This window comes from Heterodontus francisci, chromosome 4 (assembly GCF_036365525.1).
Source record: "Heterodontus francisci isolate sHetFra1 chromosome 4, sHetFra1.hap1, whole genome shotgun sequence".
In the NCBI taxonomy this organism is placed as follows: Eukaryota; Metazoa; Chordata; class Chondrichthyes; order Heterodontiformes; family Heterodontidae; genus Heterodontus; species Heterodontus francisci.
This window is the reverse complement of record NC_090374.1, coordinates 135,347,938-135,366,321: the sequence shown is the minus strand read 5'-3', so window position 1 is coordinate 135,366,321 and position 18,384 is coordinate 135,347,938. Positions and strand designations below refer to the sequence as shown.

Genomic DNA, 18,384 nt, shown 5'->3' with positions numbered 1-18,384 from the left:
CCAGCATCCGCAGTATTTTGCTTTTATTCACCAGGATATTGCCTGGGCTGGAGCATTTCAGCTATGAAGAGAAACTGAAAAGGCTAGGGTTGTTTTCCTTAGAACAGAGAAGGATGAGGGGGGATATGATTGAGGTATACAGAATTATGAAGGGCATTGACAGGTTAGATAGAAAGAAACTTTTTCCCTTAGCAGTGGGGTCAATAACCAGGGGGCATAGATTTAAGGTAAGGGGCAGGAGGTTTAGAGGGAATTTGAGGAAAAAAAATTTCACCCAGAGGGTGGCTGGAATCTGGAATACACTGCCTGAAGAGGTGGTAGAGGCAGGAACCCTCACAACATTTAAGAAGCATTTAGATGAGCACTTGAAACGCCATAGCATACAAGGCTATGGGCCAAGTGCTGGAAAATGGGACTAGAATAGTTAGGTGCTTGATGGCTGGCACAGACATGATGGGACGAAGGGCCTGTTTCTGTGCTGTATAACTCTATGACTCTAAAGAAGATTGAGGGGAGATTTGATAGAGATGTACAAGATTATGACAGGGTGAGATAAATTAGACAAGGAAAAGCTGTTCCCATTAACTGATGATACAAGGACTAGGGGACACAGAATGAAGGCTGTGGGAGAGCGATGCAGAGGAAATATGAGGAAGAACTTTTTTATGCAGCAAGTGGTAATGGCCTGGAACTCACTGCCCACAAGGGCGGTGGAAGCGGAATCAATCAATGATTTCAAAAGGAAATTGGCGGACACTCGAAGGAAATAAACTTGCAGGGCTATGGGGATCAAAGTGGGGAGTGGCATTAACTGGATTACTCCTTAGAAAACCAGCAAGGACTCGATGGACCAAATAGCCTCCTTCTATGCTACAAATGACTCTATGACTTAATCACTCCCTGTGAAATTCCACACTCCAGTAATCTTCGGAGTAACAAAATATGTCCAAATCTCTTACTCGCTCACTTAAGTGATAATCTTAAGTCAATGATTCCTCATCACTGATTCCTCACCCAGTGGGAAAATGACAAACATGTTACCCTAGCAAACAAAGCTCCAGTGATAGGTGTACAGGAAACTGACTTATCTGACAAACAAATAAGAGAAGAACGAACAAACTTTATTTATATTGTGCCTTTCACAACCTCAGGATGTCCCAAAGCACTTTATTGTCAATGAAGTACTTTTTAAAATGTCGTCAGTGTTGTAATGTAGGAAGCACAGCACAGCAAGATCCCAAAACAGGAATTAAACAAATGATCAGATTGCCTATTTTAAGGATGAATATTGGCCAGGACACAGGAGAACCCACATGCTCTTCTTTATAATAGTGCTCCAGGATCTTTTACCTCCACCGGAGAGGGCAGACAACACCTTGGTTTAACTTATCATCCCAAAAGACAACTGCAACAGTACAGCTCTCACAATTGCATTGGAGTGTCAGCCTGGACTTTGGGCTCAAGTCTCAGGAGTGGAGCTCAAACCAATAACCTTCCTGATACAGAAGCAAGAGTGCTACCCACTGAGCCACAACTGACACCTGAAATGTCACTAGTAGGACCTTCAGATCAGCCATATCTTGAGGAAGTTCAATGAGGCGATGACTTTAATCCCAACAAGCAGGGTGGTCCCATACTGCATGCAGTCTGCAGTAGAAAGCCACCCTGCTGATCTGCTGTATCTAAAGGAGGTCTCCTCTAACGTGGCCAGATAGTCAAGCCTGGGTTGCATGATGTAATTGCTGTGACACACACTGTGCCAGTGCACCTGCCTCTCCCTCCTCCTCAGGAATGCCTCTTTCTCATCCAAATCTGGAACGGATGGATATTGGCAGGCACGGTGCAATGCCCACAGTCAGTGGTGACTGCAGCTGGATGGGAGACCTGAATGCTGCTGTGGGAGGTGTGCACCAAAGTAGTACTGATAAGAAGGAAAACAGCAGTGCGTGGAAAAGAAATAAATGCAATGGATTTATGATCAAAGTTCATCAACTGGCAGTCATAATGGAATAAGAGCAAAACACTGCGGATGCTGGAACTCTGAAATGAGAACAGAAAATGCTGAAATTGTTCAGCAAGTCTGGCAGCATCTGTGTCGAGAGAAACAGAGTTAACGTTTCAGGTCTGTGACCCTTCATCGGAACTCTGTTTCTCTCTACAGAGGTGCTGTGAGACCTGCTGAGTATTTCCGGCACTTTCTGTTCTCATTTACTTAGTGGAGGTTGCCAATGAATATTTTACATGCCCGCGCATACCTGTAATATACAGGTGAAGTAGGAGCTGACGCACAAAACAGTATTGGAAATCTAGGGCAGTATTTTATCCGTGGCACACGTTCCTGACGGCAGAAGCGCAAGTGGGCGGCACTTCCACTTTTGTGCCAGGAGCCAGTTCCCACAAGATTAAAATTGAAATATCAAGGGCCGGCAGCAGGCACGGGAGACACGTGTGATCATGGGTCGGGGAAGCTTTTCATTGATGAAAGGTGCTGTCATTTAACAATGAAGAAGATACGACCAGGCTATAAAACAGCCCCCTGCACAAACAGGGATGCTCTGCATCACGGCCACAACATTCCCGACCAAGGCGGCCTGGACGGAGGTAGCAGAGGGGGTGAGCAACTGTGGGATCCATCTGAGAATGTGTGTGCAATGTTGGAAATGGGTCAATGACCTGCTCCGAGCTGCCAGGGCAAGTGTGAGGGTCGCATCATGCCAAAGGTTCCCTCCTGGGGTGGACAACAATGTATATTTGCGAGTGAGCTGGTATGGAAAGTGTTGGAATGAGTGATCAGGCTCAGTGCAGCAGTGGCTAGGTGAGAGGAGGACGAGGCACATGGACCTCCCTTCAGGTTCCCCTACCACTTAGGAAGACAGGCAGGTGCCACTGCACACCCAGATGGACGAGGAATGCTTGCCAACTGTCCCACAGCCATTGTCTCAGGGCACCCATGGGTGAGAGGCCTCTCTTCGTTCCCTCTGACACTGACCTCATTACCTTCGTTAGACAAGGCCACGGAGGATGCCCCTGCACCAGTGCAGCAGAGCACCATCAGGCCGCAGCCCTCAAGGCCTCGGACCTCCAGAGGACGCCCGCCATGGTCGTCAAAGGCAATGGGACAGCGCACTGAGCAGATGGCCTCCATCTCAGCTGCTGACATCGGGGCTGCACCAAGACGTAGTGATCGTAACTGTAAACATAAGAGTTATTGAGAGCATGAAGGTGGCACGGGAGTCCATCAACTATATTTGTCACGTAAATATTTCACAATTTGTCTGTTTCAAATTACTCATGTATGCATTATCTTCATTTTGTTTGGACTAGCTTAGTCGGAGACTAAATGTAATGGCATGCCTCATAGTTGGCACACTTTGATGCTTACAGAGGTACAGATATTGCATTTAATGTGGAAGTCATGATGAAAAGTTTCAGTGATCAAACTTCCATGAATGTCCATGTTACTGTCCACTTTTGTCCTTCAAAGCCTGTGGGACATGGCTGCACCTGTAGGCTCAGCTGGACCTCCCACTTGTACACTATCGTGCTGCCTGCTGCTGGCGCTGCCGACTCAGTTGCTGAGCGGCAAGAGCCCTCCATAGCAGCATCCTCTCCACCTGCTCCCAAGGTTTCACGAAAATCAGGTATATGAGAACCAGATTATTCCAACAATATAACTGTGTTCATAAGGCAGACAGGGAAATGAAAACATCCTTGTCCATTACTTTCATCCATAGAATTGATGAGCAGTGAGTTGCTGAACTCCTCCCACAGTCCACACACACAACTCCACCCTATCTACTCTGGCCTCCTCCCACTTCAACCTGCAATCCTTGCAGCCCCACATGCGTCTTGAGATACTGTGAGAATATGGTGCATGTGAGCTTCCAGCTCAAGGCCATGACCCTTCACCCTCCTCCTGTCACCTTCACACTTGTATGCATCACATTTGACCCTCCCAACACCACCTTGTACCTTCCCTCTTTAACCCTTCAACCTAACCCCATTACCCTGAGGTTCTGATGAAAGGTCACGACCTGAAACGTTAACTCGGCTTCTCTCTCCACAGATGCTGCCAGACCTGCTGAGTATTTCCAGCACTTTCTGGTTTTATTTCCCATTACCCTGGACCCTGTCACTGTTCAAATGGACGTGCCCTCTCTCTCTCGAGCCTACACCTGTACCTGTCAACATGCCCCCTCTGATCCTAGACCCTCCCCGAATTATAATTACAGTTCTTGGTAGATCCCCTGAGCTGCCCTATGAGACCTTTGATTACCCCAACCTCAGACTGGACCAGCACCCTGTAAGGCATTTGGATATCTCTTGTATTTTTGTCATGCTGTGAGGCATTTGATAATATCTCTTGCATTTCTGTTCGTAAGTAAAATGTAACCAGTTGTGGTGTGGACCAGAGTGTGGGACTCACCGGGTGGTAAGAATATGGAGGCGGAACACATCGGGACGAAGGGAGAGGAATTCTGACTGAAGGTATCATCGCTGGGGTTCATATTGGACATTTTAAAAATAAAGACAGTGTAACTGAACAAGGACCCCCACATATACAGACAGACAAGTCAGGATATGCCACTGATGTGATAGACTGGGCTGTTAGAGCATCAAACAGCCTGTCTACAACCACTCTCATGGATGAAGGCCTTTTGAAATATGTGTGAATGGTTTCCTTCTTGCTTTATCAAGGTGCAGATATCACATCTACCGGTGGTATGCACCTAAGACCCCACCCTGCTGAGAGCAGGATATGACCACATACAGGTGGTCTTACATAGCCAGGGTAGGATTGATAAGGCACTGAAACCCAATCAGATGACCCAATTCAAAACATTACCTTATATGTTAAGGGGCCAGGGTCAGAAAGGGGTGTATAGCCACACATCACAAGGACATTGTTGCTGCACCAGGAAGAGTGAATTGGTCAGTCACAGGAAGTCGTGCGGGAGAAGTCGTTAAGTGGGCCTGACCATCTGGGAATGAACTCCTGTACATGGGTCTACTAAGAAACTGGTGTAGTAAGTATATACCATTGCTTGGGTAGTTAATAAAGGTGTTCCACATAAAGTGGAAATTGTATCCAAAGTTTGTTTCGTGCGATTGATACTCAGCACGGGGGTCAGGACCTTAGAGGGAAATGAGAGCCCCTTTTTAAGAGTCTTACACCACCTACCAAATCAAACTCCCCCCTGTGACTGTAGCCGCTCCCTCTGCCAGCCAGCACCCTGAGTTTAAGAACATAAGAAACAGGTGCAGGATATCGGCCATTCAGCCCTTCGAGCCTGCTCCACCATTCAATGAGATCATGGCTGATCTTCTACTTCAACAGCATTTTCCTGCACTATCCCCCTATCCCTTGATGTTTTTAATACGTAGAAATTTATCACTCTCATTCCTGAACATACTCAATGACTGAACCTCCACAGCCCTCTGGGGCAGAGAATTCCAAAGATTCACCACCCTCTAAGTGAAGAAATTCCTCCCGTCTCAGTCCTTAATGGTGTACCTCTAATTCTGTGACTATGTCCCCTGGTTCTGGACTCCCCAGCCAGGGGAAACATCCTTCCTGCATCTACCCTGTCGAGCCCTGTAAGAATTTTGTATGTTTAATTGAGATCACTCTCATTCTTCTAAACTCCAGAGAATAAAGGCTCAGTCTATTTAATCTCTCCTCACAGGACAATCCCTCCAACCCAGGAATTAGTTTGGTGAACCTTCGTTGCACTCCCTCTATGGCAAGTATATCTTTCCTTAGGTAAGGAGACCAAAACTGCACACAATACTCCAGCTGCGGTCTCACCAAGGCCTATATAATTGCAATAAGACATTTTTACTCCATTATTCGAATCCTCTTGTAATAAAGGCCAATATACCATTTGCCTTCTTAATTGCTTGCTGTACCTGCACGTTAGCTTTCAATGGCTCATGAACAAGGACACCTAAGTCCCTCTCACATTTTTTGTTTTTCCTACCAAAGTGGATAATCTTACATTTCTCCACATTGTATTCTATCTGCCAAATTTTTGCCACTGGCTTAGCCTCTCCAAATCCCCTTGAAGCATCTTTGCAACCACCTCACAACTCACACTTCCACCTAGTTTTGTGTCATCTGCAAACCTGGAAATTTTACATTTAATCCCCACATCCAAATCATTGATCTAGATACTGATATTGACCACCTTGCAGTGATTTACATTGATATAGTTTGACCCACAGGATCCCAATGTGGACACTACTGACCCCTCCATTTAGGCCCCTCATTTCCCTTACCTTGACTGACTGAATATCCACCCTCTCCCCCCCCAGCTAATACCACACCCAGGACGCCAGACCCTTCCTACTTCACTCCTCTATTCACTCAACCCCTCCCTCTGTCCTCCCCTGGATTCCTCTGCCACTCCTCCATCCACCCGACCCCTCCCTCTGTCTCCCTTGGATCCCTCCGCCATTCCTCCATCCACTCGACCCCTCCCTCTGTCCTCCCCTGGATCCCTCTACCACTCCTCCATCCACCCAACCCCTCCCTCTGTCCTTCCCTGGATCCCTCCGCCATTCCTCCATCCATCCAACCCCTCCCTCTGTCTTCCCCTGGATCCCTCTGCCACTCCTCCATCCACCCAACCCCTCCCTCTGTCCTCCCCTGGATCCCTCCGCTATTCCTCCATCCATCCCACCCCTCCCTCTGTCCTCCCCTGGATCCCTCCGCCACTCCTCCATCCACCTGACCCCTCCCTCTGTCCTCCCCTGGATCCCTCCGCCATTCCTCCATCCATCCAACCCCTCCCTCTGTCCTCCCCTGGATCCCTCTGCCACTCCTCCATCCACCCAACCCCTCCCTCTGTCCTCCCCTGGATCCCTCCGCCATTCCTCCATCCATCCGACCCCTCCCTCTGTCCTCCCCTGGATCCCTCTGCCACTCCTCCATTCACCCGACCCCTCCCTCTGTTCTCCCTTGGATCCCTCTGCCACTCCTCCATTCAGCCGAACCCAAACCTCCCACCCCTGTTTCGTCCTTGCTGATCCCGTGTCTCCAGCCAAACTGCTATTCTCCTGTTGCCCTTCCTTGTGCCGCTGAGTTCAACAAACTAAACCGCTGACCTTAGACACAACTGCACAAACCCAAAGCACCAATCACTGTAAATATTTCTCTTCACATAAATTATGGACAACTGTTAAAAACATTTCAATGGTACTATGCAAAAGCACAGAAGGGTAGAGTTGCTGTGATGCTTTTCTGGCACTGCCGCAAGTATGGGAGAAGATTGGTGGAAACTCTGAGAAACAGCATAAGTAGCTCAATGCTTTTTCTTCAGGGTTTCTTCTAAAATTCCAAGGAAGTATCATCAATATCTTGCATACCAGTACAGTTTCGAACACCTATAAGGATCAAGTAACTTATTCCCCTTTACATTTTATATTTCTAATGAACATGGTTAGGATGAATATTGTAAATGCATTTTTGGAAATACATCGGCCGGAATTTTACCGTTAAGAATCGGGTCCCGTTGGGGTCGTGCGGAGGGAAAAATGGCGCGCAAAGACGTCGGGCTGGGTCCCCGACGTCATTACGTACTGACACAATTTAACCAGAGTGGGAAGTCGGGCGCGATCGAGTTTGAGCTCGCCGCCCAACTAACATCAATTGAGAAGTAATTAAGGTAATTCAAAATCCAATTGACAGAGATTTTACACTATGTATCTGATTTTACGGCCATTAATCGGGTCGTGGGGCGTGTCAAGAACCCGGCAGGTTCAAAAGGGCGGCAGGCATTGATTCATGAGGGAGTTGGAGATAAAAATGAATTTATTGAACTTTATTAATGCTGATGTTATTTGTGTGTCCTAACAAGGGTTGTAACTTGTAAGTGTGCAGAAGGTTTAATCCGAATGTTATGCACTGCTGATCGGGACCCATCTAGTATTAGTTATTGCCTGAAAGGAAGTACCTGAAGTGAGCCAGTCACAAAAGCTGGAAGCTATTACCTGTGGTCAAAGAATTTGTTCTGCTGGTCAACAATGGGATTTGTTCACTCTGGAGGTGGATCATCAGATGAGGAGAACAATGATTCAATGAGTGACAGAAGTACAAATGGTCAGGGGAACATATAGCAAGCTGCACCAGTGCATTCTCATGCTGTTGGAGGGAGAGTAGTTCGCAGAGCCGCCCGGGAGCAACCAAATATTAGGAGACGTACCTACCCAGTAGTAAGGGCATTCCGAACGCGTCTGAACGACCTGCAGCTGTCAGAACGCCAGTGCAGAAGAAGACTGCGGCTGTCACGGGAAACTGTCACATCTCTTTGTGAGATGCTGGCAGTGGATGTTGCATCAAACTGTCTTGGTGGCCATCCAATGCCAGTCGCTCTAAAGGCAACAGTAGCTCTTAACTTCTATGCGTCTGGCTCCTTCCAAGCCTCAGCTGCAGACTTGTGCGGTGTCTCACAATCAGCAGTGCACCATTGCATAAAGGTTGTGAATGATGCATTGTTTCAATGTGCTGTACATTTCATCACGTTCAAGACTAACACCAGTCAGGCTGAGAGAGCCAGAGGCTTCAGCATTATATCCGGCTTCCCAATGGTACAGGGTGTGATAGACTGTACTCATGTGGCCCTTAGAGCACCAGCTGGACAGTCGGGGGCATTCATGAACCGCAAGGGATTCCATTCAATGAACGTTCAGCTCATCTGTGATCATCGGAAGCGAATTATGCAGGTGTGTGCACATTACCCTGGTAGTTATCATGATTCTTTCATTCTCCACAACTCACAGGTGCCTGCAATTTTCAGTCCTCCACATAGAATGGAGGAATGGCTACTTGGCGACAGGGGTTATCCTCTGAAGACATGGCTCATGACACCAGTGAGGAACCCAAGGGGTGAGGCGGAGGAACGATACAATGGGAGCCATGCGGCCACCAGAGTGACAATCAAGCAAACGATAGGCCTCCTAAAGATGAGATTTAAGTGTCTTGACCACTCCGGTGGATCACTGCAGTACGCACCGTCGAGGGTTTCCAGAATCACTGTCGTCTGCTGTGCCTTGCATAACCTGGCGATTGAACATGGAGATGCCCTAGAGGATGATCAATGTCAACGCGATGTGTCATCAGATGATGACGACGTTTCTGATGAAGAAGATGGGCATCAGTCGAATGATGATCATGGAGAGGAAGCTGAGTGTAACTTGGCTCTAACTGCTGGAGAAACAAGGGAATCTCTAATAGGAACACGTTTCAGTTGAAATGATACAACTTTTCACACATTTCAAACTGCTCTATGACATTAATCATTGTGAGGATCTGACAGTGCAAAATCTCTAACCTTCAGGGGATGAGACAAAGCGACAAACCAATCCATCACATCATGAGGGACGTGACCCAAGTGTGTGGCCTCACATGTGAGACAACTTGAGTTGACAAACTATGTAATACCTGACTTCAGGAATGACATGTCCAATGATAAAATCTCCAATTTAATCAAACACTATTGTTTTACAAATCAAATAAATGTACTTCAAGTCACCCAGTTCACCAGTAGTGAAATTAAAGTGTTTTCTTAATCCGTTTACGCGTGCACATTCGTGTGCATGATCCCTCGTCACCAGACTTACCAGAGGCAAGTGGCTGATCTTGTTGCCGCCCTGCTTTTGATGACTTGGGCGGACGTCCTCTGCATGCTCGCGGCCATGAGGGCCGCGGCATCTCATGACAAATATCATGAGCACCCTCTATCACCCAGGGATTTAACGGTTCACATGTCCCTGGCAGAGGGAGCAAGGAGCAGCAGGATGCATCAGAAACGCCGTGAGAGGAGCTCCCACATGCGATCTGCTGCCCCTGTGCCCTCGTGAGGCCCAGGTGGTCCTCAATGGTGGCATCAGAGCGCTGAGTGTCCACAACCTGGCGCAGTCGCATCAGATTATGCTCTCTGATGCTCTGGTCCAGGGAGGCCACAGTCGCTCTGAGGTCCCGAATTGCATGAAGATCTGATCCCTCCACTGCAGCCGCCAGTCTATCAACGGAGGAAGCCAGATGTTCAAATGAGTTTGCTGAACTCATACTCTGGATGGATATATCCAGAGTATGAGTCATAGTGCGCAACGTTTCAGGCAACTCCGCCAGAATTCCATGGACCGCATTCTGCACCTGCAACATCGCCCGCGAAAGAATGATCTCAGAGGCACGTCATCAGCTTGCGGCTCTGCACTGGCCTGGCATCCCACTCTCCTCCGAGTGTGTGATGCATCAGCCGATTCTGCCTCTGGTGGCTGGCCCGGCAACTGTGCTGTGCTCACTCCAGTATGTGACATTGATTCCCCAGACACAGTCATCCCAACCGAAGTGTCAGTATCTGCTGCGGTACTTGCTGCGTCGTGATGATGTGACGGTGCACCCTCTGAGGCACCCTCATCCACCTCAGAGGTGGATGGTCGGGCAACGGTAACGCTTCCTGGCACATGCTGGGTTTCACCTGTTGGGCAAAGTATTGTGATCGGTTTCATCATCAATCCAGAGTTAAGCACAAGTTTGTGCCTCCAGCATGGTTACATCTGGGTGATGTTACACCACATTCTGGAAAACTCACTCTCATGGCCTTGCCATCTGCCACGGCGCATCCTCCTTCCTCCCCTGCTATAGTTAAGGCATCCTCCTCCATCCTGGTGAGGAATGCCTGGGTGGCTACACCACCACCAGTACGTGACCTCTCCCGGGCATTGTGTGCCCTCTTTTCCTGAATAAACAAAGATACTTATTTTATACATAGTCAATGGCATATGACGCTGTCACCCAAAGGGTTGGTGTTGCATTTCACTGCTGTGACAGTGTTGGGCGCAACTTTAACACCACAGCATCAGCGCTCATCTCAGACTTGCCCATCATGCGTCCCATTTCAAGGCAGCAGCCAGGCATTGATCATACAGGGCTTCCACATTGCATCATGGGTACACAAAAAACCTCCCTTGGCACATAACCGATTATATGAATGAGGAATGCCCCTTACCCGGGTAGAGCGAAGCAGGTCATTGAGGCGCTTGCGGCACTGCATCCATGTACGCCTCACAATGCCTCGGCTGCAGACCTCCTCTGCAACCTCCAGCCAGGCCCTCTTGGTCACTTCGGAGGGTCTCCTTCTCCCATCTGAGCTGAACAGAATGTCTCTCCTCTCCTCAACGGCCTCGAGGAGGACCTGCAGTGAATCGTCAGAAAATCGGGGGGGGGGGGGGGGGCAACGCGATTGCTTCTGCCCTCCATCACCTCTAACAGCAATATTTTTGTCTCCCAGCCTTTCTTGGTTTTAGTGAATGGAGCCTTTGAAATCTCCAGACCTTAACACAGTTGTATCTTCCTTTACATCAAATGGGAAACTCACTGCTCTGTTTCAAATCAGTAATCCTTTATGTAGGGCTTACAATCAGCCTCCCGCGTATGTGGCCCCGCCCCCAATGATGCTGAAGTTCCCGCCCGCCATTTCTTTTCGGAGTTACGCTGCGGGCCCGCTGATCAGCGCGTGATGCCGGCGGCCAGGCGACGCGGAGCGGGATCGGGGGCCTGATCCGCTTCGGGTGGATCGGCCCCGAGGCCACCGGTAAGCGAAAAATTCCGGCCATCAAATCTGGAGCACAACAAATCAGACACGCAGACTTCTAGAGCTGATTTTCAAACTGTGCTCAAGGTCATCAAAGCTCCATGTCAGAATCAAAGCATTGCAAAATTTATCCTTAACTCTCTTTGCACAACTCCTGAACCTACAACTGCAGCTAACAAGCTCTATTTTCCATTGGTACCAAAGTTTTAACATTTTATTTACGTTTAACAGACTTGATTTAATAGAAGTGTACAGTGTACTGTTACCACCAATACTGCCAAAACCAGATTAACTGATCACGCCCTCACAGAGGCCTAGAAGTGAGGATACGAGATTAGCAAACCAGAGATCATTAGCAAGAAATTGAATTCAGTTCCACCTGTTTTCTGAGTGTTACAAGTGCGCTTAGAGTTCCAAAATGGCATCCGCAGTGTTCACACTTGTGGGATGAATCATTCAGGACGACTTATGGGTGCAGGCATCAGCAAACGCACAGTGAACATCCACCAGAGGTTTGCAAAGCAGGTAGGTAACGACTTCAATCAGCCTGCAATGCTGATCAGATGTCAACTCTGCCACTTTCGAGCTCAACACTCCTGCCAACACCCTCTTGTAACCATGCACAACATTCAGCAGCAGGAAAGACCTCCCACCAGCACTATTTAAAAAGGTCATCAACTACTTACAGATTAGTTGCCTGTTGATTTCTTCAGACTGTTGCTAGGATTCTACAGCAAGTGGTGTCGCAGGTACTGAAGGGCTTCTTGCCGACTTCAAGACTTCTGCAAACCCATCTTCTCCCACACTTGGGTGCACTAGTAGCCATTCCACTTAGAATATAGCGTGGTTTGGAGAATGAGCAGAGGCCACCGCGAGCAGGACAAGCTGTTAGAAGAGGGAGGAGAGGGAAAGGGGTTTTAACTGGAGGCCATATCCATCCAGGGTGTTCAGAAGCAATTCGCCTACCTGAATGCCAGCAAGGAACAATGTGTGAGATGTCTGAACTTCCGTAAGGACATCCTCACTGAATTCTGGCCCCTGCTGCAGCCACAATTGCAACCTCAGAGCAGGGCAAGGACTGGATTGCCAGCGGCCGTGAAGATGAGCATGGCCATGAACCTTTATGCACCTGGCTCATTCCAGGCTGGAGCTGGATATATTTGCAACATCTTGCAGTTTGTCATCCACTGTTGCTTAAGGGAGGCTCTCTATTCAAAGAGAGCTAATTACATTACATTCTCTGCTGCCAAAGATCAGCAGGTGGAGTGAGCAAGTGGCTTCACCAGGATTGCAGGTTTCCCCATGATGCAGCATGCCACTGACTGCACGCACATCGCATTTCAAGCTCCGTATGTCAAGTCTTCCTTATGCCGAAACGGAGCAGGATTCCACTCCCTCAATGTCCAGTTGGCATGTGACCATAGACAGAAAGTCATGGAGGTCAATGCCCGGTAGCCTGGCATTATTCATTTATTCTGCAGTAGTTCACTGTGCCAACTGTATTTGAGCCACCACAGCAAATCAATGAGTGGCTACTCAGCCACAAGGCCAACTGCTGACAATATGACTGATGACTCCAGTACGCAATCCACGCACATGTGCGGATCACACATATAATGAAAGCCATGCTGTCACAAGAAATGTTATAAAGACAACTGACATACTGAAACATTTATGTTGCCTGGAACACCCTGGGGGAGCCCTACAGTATTCGGCAGAGCGGGTGTCAAAGATTCGTGGTGGTCTGCTGCATACTGCACAGCCTCACCATCATGAAGGGACAGCCCTTTCCACCACCTAAACATCTGGCAGCTGAGGAGCAGGAGCATGAGGTGGAGGAAGAGGAAGAGAGCAGGCAATCCAGGCAGCCTTTTTCTGGCCAGGCTGTCCATGAAGAACTCACCCGGCTGCAATATCAGTAATCACAACCCCAATTCCCGATTCACCAACAGTCTCACACTTTACCTTTCCCCTGTCACTGACCATCACAGCTTCCACTAGGCCACAATGCAAAAATAAAAGGCCAACATAAAATAAACATTCCAACCAAATTTATAAATCAAATCATGCCATACTGCACAAAAACGTCAACTAAATTACGCTTATGCATTCCCTTAATGCCTGTCTTCCATGTGCCTTTGCCTCTCCTTGTCCTCTTACCCCAGTGGCTAAAGCATGGCTGGCGGAAGGCTGCTGACTTTCAGTGGAGAAGACTGCAGATGATCTTGGAGGACAACCTCGAGCAGCTCTGTGCCTAGAGTGTGTGGACTGCACCATCTCAGCATGGGCAGCAGCAGTCTTGGCTGGCTGGTTTACATGCAATAGCAAGGACACTGGGGGAGTGGCAGGGGTGGGAAGACGAATACGATCTTCTCCTGAGAGGACAACAGATTCATGCTCCATGGAGCTATACCACTCTGGAGGACCTCCTTCCACCGTGCGGATACAGGACATCTCTGCTCCTTTCCATCTTCTCCTTCAAGACCGTCACTGTAGCGTCCGAAAATCTTGGAGTCTGTTCTCACTCCTGCTGTGCCATTCCTCACTCTTTCCCAGGTCAGATTCTCTTGAACCACAACTCCCAGCACCTGCTCCAGCCACAATGAACCTCCCCTTTAAGAGGTGCAGACTAGCTTTAAGTGGTACTAGCCACTCACAATACCGGCCCCTGCTGATGCGTCAAGCCAAAGAACAGCGCGGTCAGTGTTGGCTGGATGCAGAGATCATTCAAATGATCAGGCAACACAAAGTTGACAATGTGCCTGTATTTCATGCTGCCTGAACTGCAATCAGCGGGAGTGGGTTAAGCGCGCATCGCAATTCTCCCCACCCATTTTCCGTGACTATCCAATTTAGCGCCCCCCCCCCGCCCTTTGAGTTCAAATCGCACCACAGCAAGCTGTGAAACTGAATTCACAAATCTGATATTTAATTGGCTATCACCAAAAAATGACCGCTAAAGCTGCCATCTTTCAGGGAAGGGAATCTGCCACCTCTACTGGCCTACAAGTGGATCCTGTCCCACTTTACACGATTGACTACTAATGTCTTCTGGGCAACTAGGGGAGGCAATAAATACCTCCTTCACTGACATCCTAAGAACAACATTTTAAAAATATCCTATGTTTGTCGGGCTTTGCTGTGCATAAATTGGCTTCTGCTATTTGCCAACAAAGACGGTGACGACACTCAAACACAATCCATTACTTATAAAATGCTTTGTCATATAAAGTCTAAGTTCTTTCTTTTCTTATGTGTAGGTTCATTACCAAAATCAAAGCACACACCAGCCACATGCCATCTAGTTAAACTGGCTTCTTTTTAATATAAAATCTGGAATACAAGCTTTTATTTATTTAGAGATACAGCACTGAAACAGGCCCTTTGTCCCACTGAGTCTCTGCTGACCAGCAACCACCCATTTATACTAATCCTACATTAATCCCATATTCTCTACCACATCCCCACCATTCTCCTACCACCTACCTACGCCAGGGGCAATTTACAATAGCCTATTTACCTATCAACCTGCAAGTCTTCGGCTGTGGGAGGAAACTAGAGCATCCAGCAGAAACCCACGCAGTCACAGGGAGATCTTGCAAACTCTGCACAGGCAGTACCCAGAACTGAACCCAGGTTGCTGGAGCTGTGAGGTTACAGTGCTAACCACTGCACCACTGTACCATCCACCAGTATTCTGCAATGAAAGCCCAATAAAGCTGCAGCTCTATGTTTAGAGGACATTAAAAACTTCACAAAGGCAAAATTTATTTTTATATTTTACAATAGCTAAAAAAATGTAATACAACTGGAGAAAAACTGCCATTGTCCACTATTTGACTGTTTGCTTTTGAAAAATTGGCACTTAAGTCTAATTTTCAATTCAAATGTTGAAACTAGAATGGCACAGAAACGATGTCTTTACAGGAAAAAGTCACTTTCAACAAAACAGTAAGAGGTGTGACTATTTAATCAAAAATGTAAAGAACAGGAACGCTTGTCGTTCCTAATGAAAAGGGCATTCGTGCTTTACAAATTGTGCAAGAAATTCAGCTATAGCTTAATTGCCCATATAATTTAGAAGTTGCTGAAATGCGGTGTGCAGCTTACAATGCAAATCCTTTGCTTTTCTTTATTGGGCCACGACAACTTGCATTTATACACTGACATTAACGTAGAACATCTCAAGGTGCTGGGCAGAAGTGCAAACAAAACAAAAACTGATGATATGCCAAAGAAGATCTTAGGAGGCTGACCAGAAGCTTGATAAAAGAGGTAGATTTTAAGGAAAGTCTTAAAGGAAGAAAGGGAAGTGGAGAGGAGGGGTTCAGGGAGGGAATTCCCGAGCACAAGGGCTCAGCAGCTCAAGGCATGGTTACCATTGCTAGGGCAATGGGGTTGCACAAGAGGCCAGATCAGAGGAACAGTTGGGGGAGTGGATGAATTACTGAGATGGGGAGAATGACATCTTGAACACAAGGGCGAGAATAACTTCCATTTATATAGCGCCTTTAAGGTAGCAAAAACTTCCCAAGGCGTTTCACTGGAGCAAGATAGGTGGCCAAAAGCTTGGTCAAAAAGGTAGTTTTTAAAGACCGATTTAAAAGAAGAGAACTAGAGGTGGAGAGGTTTAGGGAGAGAATTCCAGAGCATAAGGCCTAGGCAGCTGATGGCATAATCGTCAATGGCAGATGAATGAATATTGGGGATGTGCAAGAGGCCAGAATTGGAGGAGCGCAAATATCTTGGAGGACTGTAGGGCTACAGGAGGCCACAGAGATCATAAGCCATGGAGGGCTTTGAACACAAGGAAGATTGATGTGTTGTCAGACAATCAAGATCATCAACAATAGGGGTGATGGGTGAGCAGTTCTTAGTGTGGGATAGGATATGTGTAGTGGTGTAATAAGCTGAAGTTTATGGAAGGAGGAGGAAGATGGTAGAAGAGCACTAGAGTAGCCAAGTCTGGAGGAATCAAAGGTGAAGATTAGGGTTTCATTAGCAGCTGGGTTGAGGTAGAGAGGAGGGTTATAGTACGGAGGTGAAAGTAAGTGTTCTTTATGATAGCGCTATGGGGTTGAAGTCCAGCTTTGGGTTGCATAGTGTGCAACATTGAAAACAGTCTGGTTCAGCATGAGACAGCAGCCAAGGAAGGGGATGGAATTGTTGAAATGGGGACAGAGTTTGTAGTGAGTGTGAAGTCTGATGGCTCCACTCCCTATGGGTTGGAATTTCACTTTGGGGGTGGGAAACAGAAGTCAGGATTGTTTCCAGGTCCCAAACTCGCCCCCGGGTGGGAACAGTCACTCATTGGGATTTTCACAGAGGTTCCCACTTAATTGGCATGGAGACAAATTCCCTGTCTATTTAAGGGTGGCAGGCGGGCTCTCAAAGCTGGAGGGCCAATCAAAGGCCTTTCATCTCGAGAGGAGCAGCAGGCTGCAGTAAGGGGTAAGTAACTGAGAGGGTGCTTCAACATGAAGACTTCTTCTCACTAACTTCTTCAAATCTTTACATAGAAAACAAAAGAACAAGCCAGGCCACCAATGTTGAGGTGGGGAGGAGGTGTCACAAAGTCATTTATGGTACAGAAGGAGGCCATTTGGCCCACCGAGTCCAAGCCGGCTCTCCACAGAGCTATTCAGTCAGTCCCATTCCCTGCTCGATTCCCGTAGCTCTGCAAGTTTATTTCCCTTAAGTGCCCATCCAATTTCCTTTTGAAGTAATTGATTGTCTCTGCTTCCACCATGCTTGTGGGCAGTGAGTTACAGGTCATTACCACCTGCTGTGTAAAAAATTTCTTCCTCGCAATCCACCTGCATCTCTTGCCCAAAACCTTCAATCTGTGTCCCCTAGTCCTTGTACAATTAGTTAATGGGAACAGTTTTTCTTTGTCTACCTTTTCTAAGCCTTTCATAATCTTGTACACCTCTATCAAATGTCCCCTCAATCTCCTTTGCTCCAAGGAGAACAAAAAATCCCCCATCCCTGGAACCATTCTGGTAAATCTCCTCTGCACCCTCTCAAGGACCCTCAACATCCTTCCTAAAGTGTAGTGATCAGAACTGGACACAATACTCCAGTTGGGGCCTAACTAGAGCTTTATAAAGGTTCAGCGTAACTTCCCTGCTTTTGTACTCTATACCTCTATTTATGAAGCCCAAGATCACATATGCTTTGCTAACCACTTTATCAATACGTCCTGCCAACTTCAAAGATCAATGCACATGCACCTCCAGGTCCCTCTGTCCCTGCACACTCTTTAGAACTGTGCCATTAAGTATATATTGCCTCTCCCTATTCCTTCTGTCAAAATGCATTACCTCACACTAGTCAGTATTAAATTCCATCGACCACCTGTCTGCCCGTTCTGCTAACCTGTCTACGTCCTGTTGCAGGCTGTTCATATCATCCTCACTGTTTGCCACACCTCCAATTTTAGTGTCATCAGCAAATTTTGATATTCTACTCCAAGTCATTTATATACAGCAAAAAAAAGCAGCAGTCCCAGCACTGACCCTTGGGGAACATCACTGTCTACCATCCTCTAGTCTGAGGGCAGGGAAGATACCACTGCAGCCCCAAGACCAACTCGGCAAAAATGGCCACCACTGGGACAGGTGCCGGTATTTTGGGGTCCTTGTTGGGGTCCAAAAATTCAGTCCCATATGTCCCAAAAAAATTTCAGCTATGATGAACATATTTCATAATTCCTTGTTAGCTCTGGAACCTTCCACTGAACTGATTATGATTACAACGACAAGTACCATTCCTTGTACATTGGGTA

The 18,384-nt window shown here is 47.5% G+C and overlaps 1 protein-coding gene across 1 annotated transcript in view; it reads right to left on the bottom strand.

Annotated features, from left to right (window-relative positions):
- dmrt1 (doublesex and mab-3 related transcription factor 1) overlaps positions 1-18,384 on the bottom strand; it is a 182,158-nt gene that overhangs the window by 121,869 nt on the left and 41,905 nt on the right. Inside the window, exon 5 of the mRNA XM_068028896.1 lies at positions 2,025-2,040. Within this exon, the coding sequence (XP_067884997.1) occupies positions 2,025-2,040 (16 nt within the window). The remainder of the gene's footprint in view (positions 1-2,024; positions 2,041-18,384) is intronic.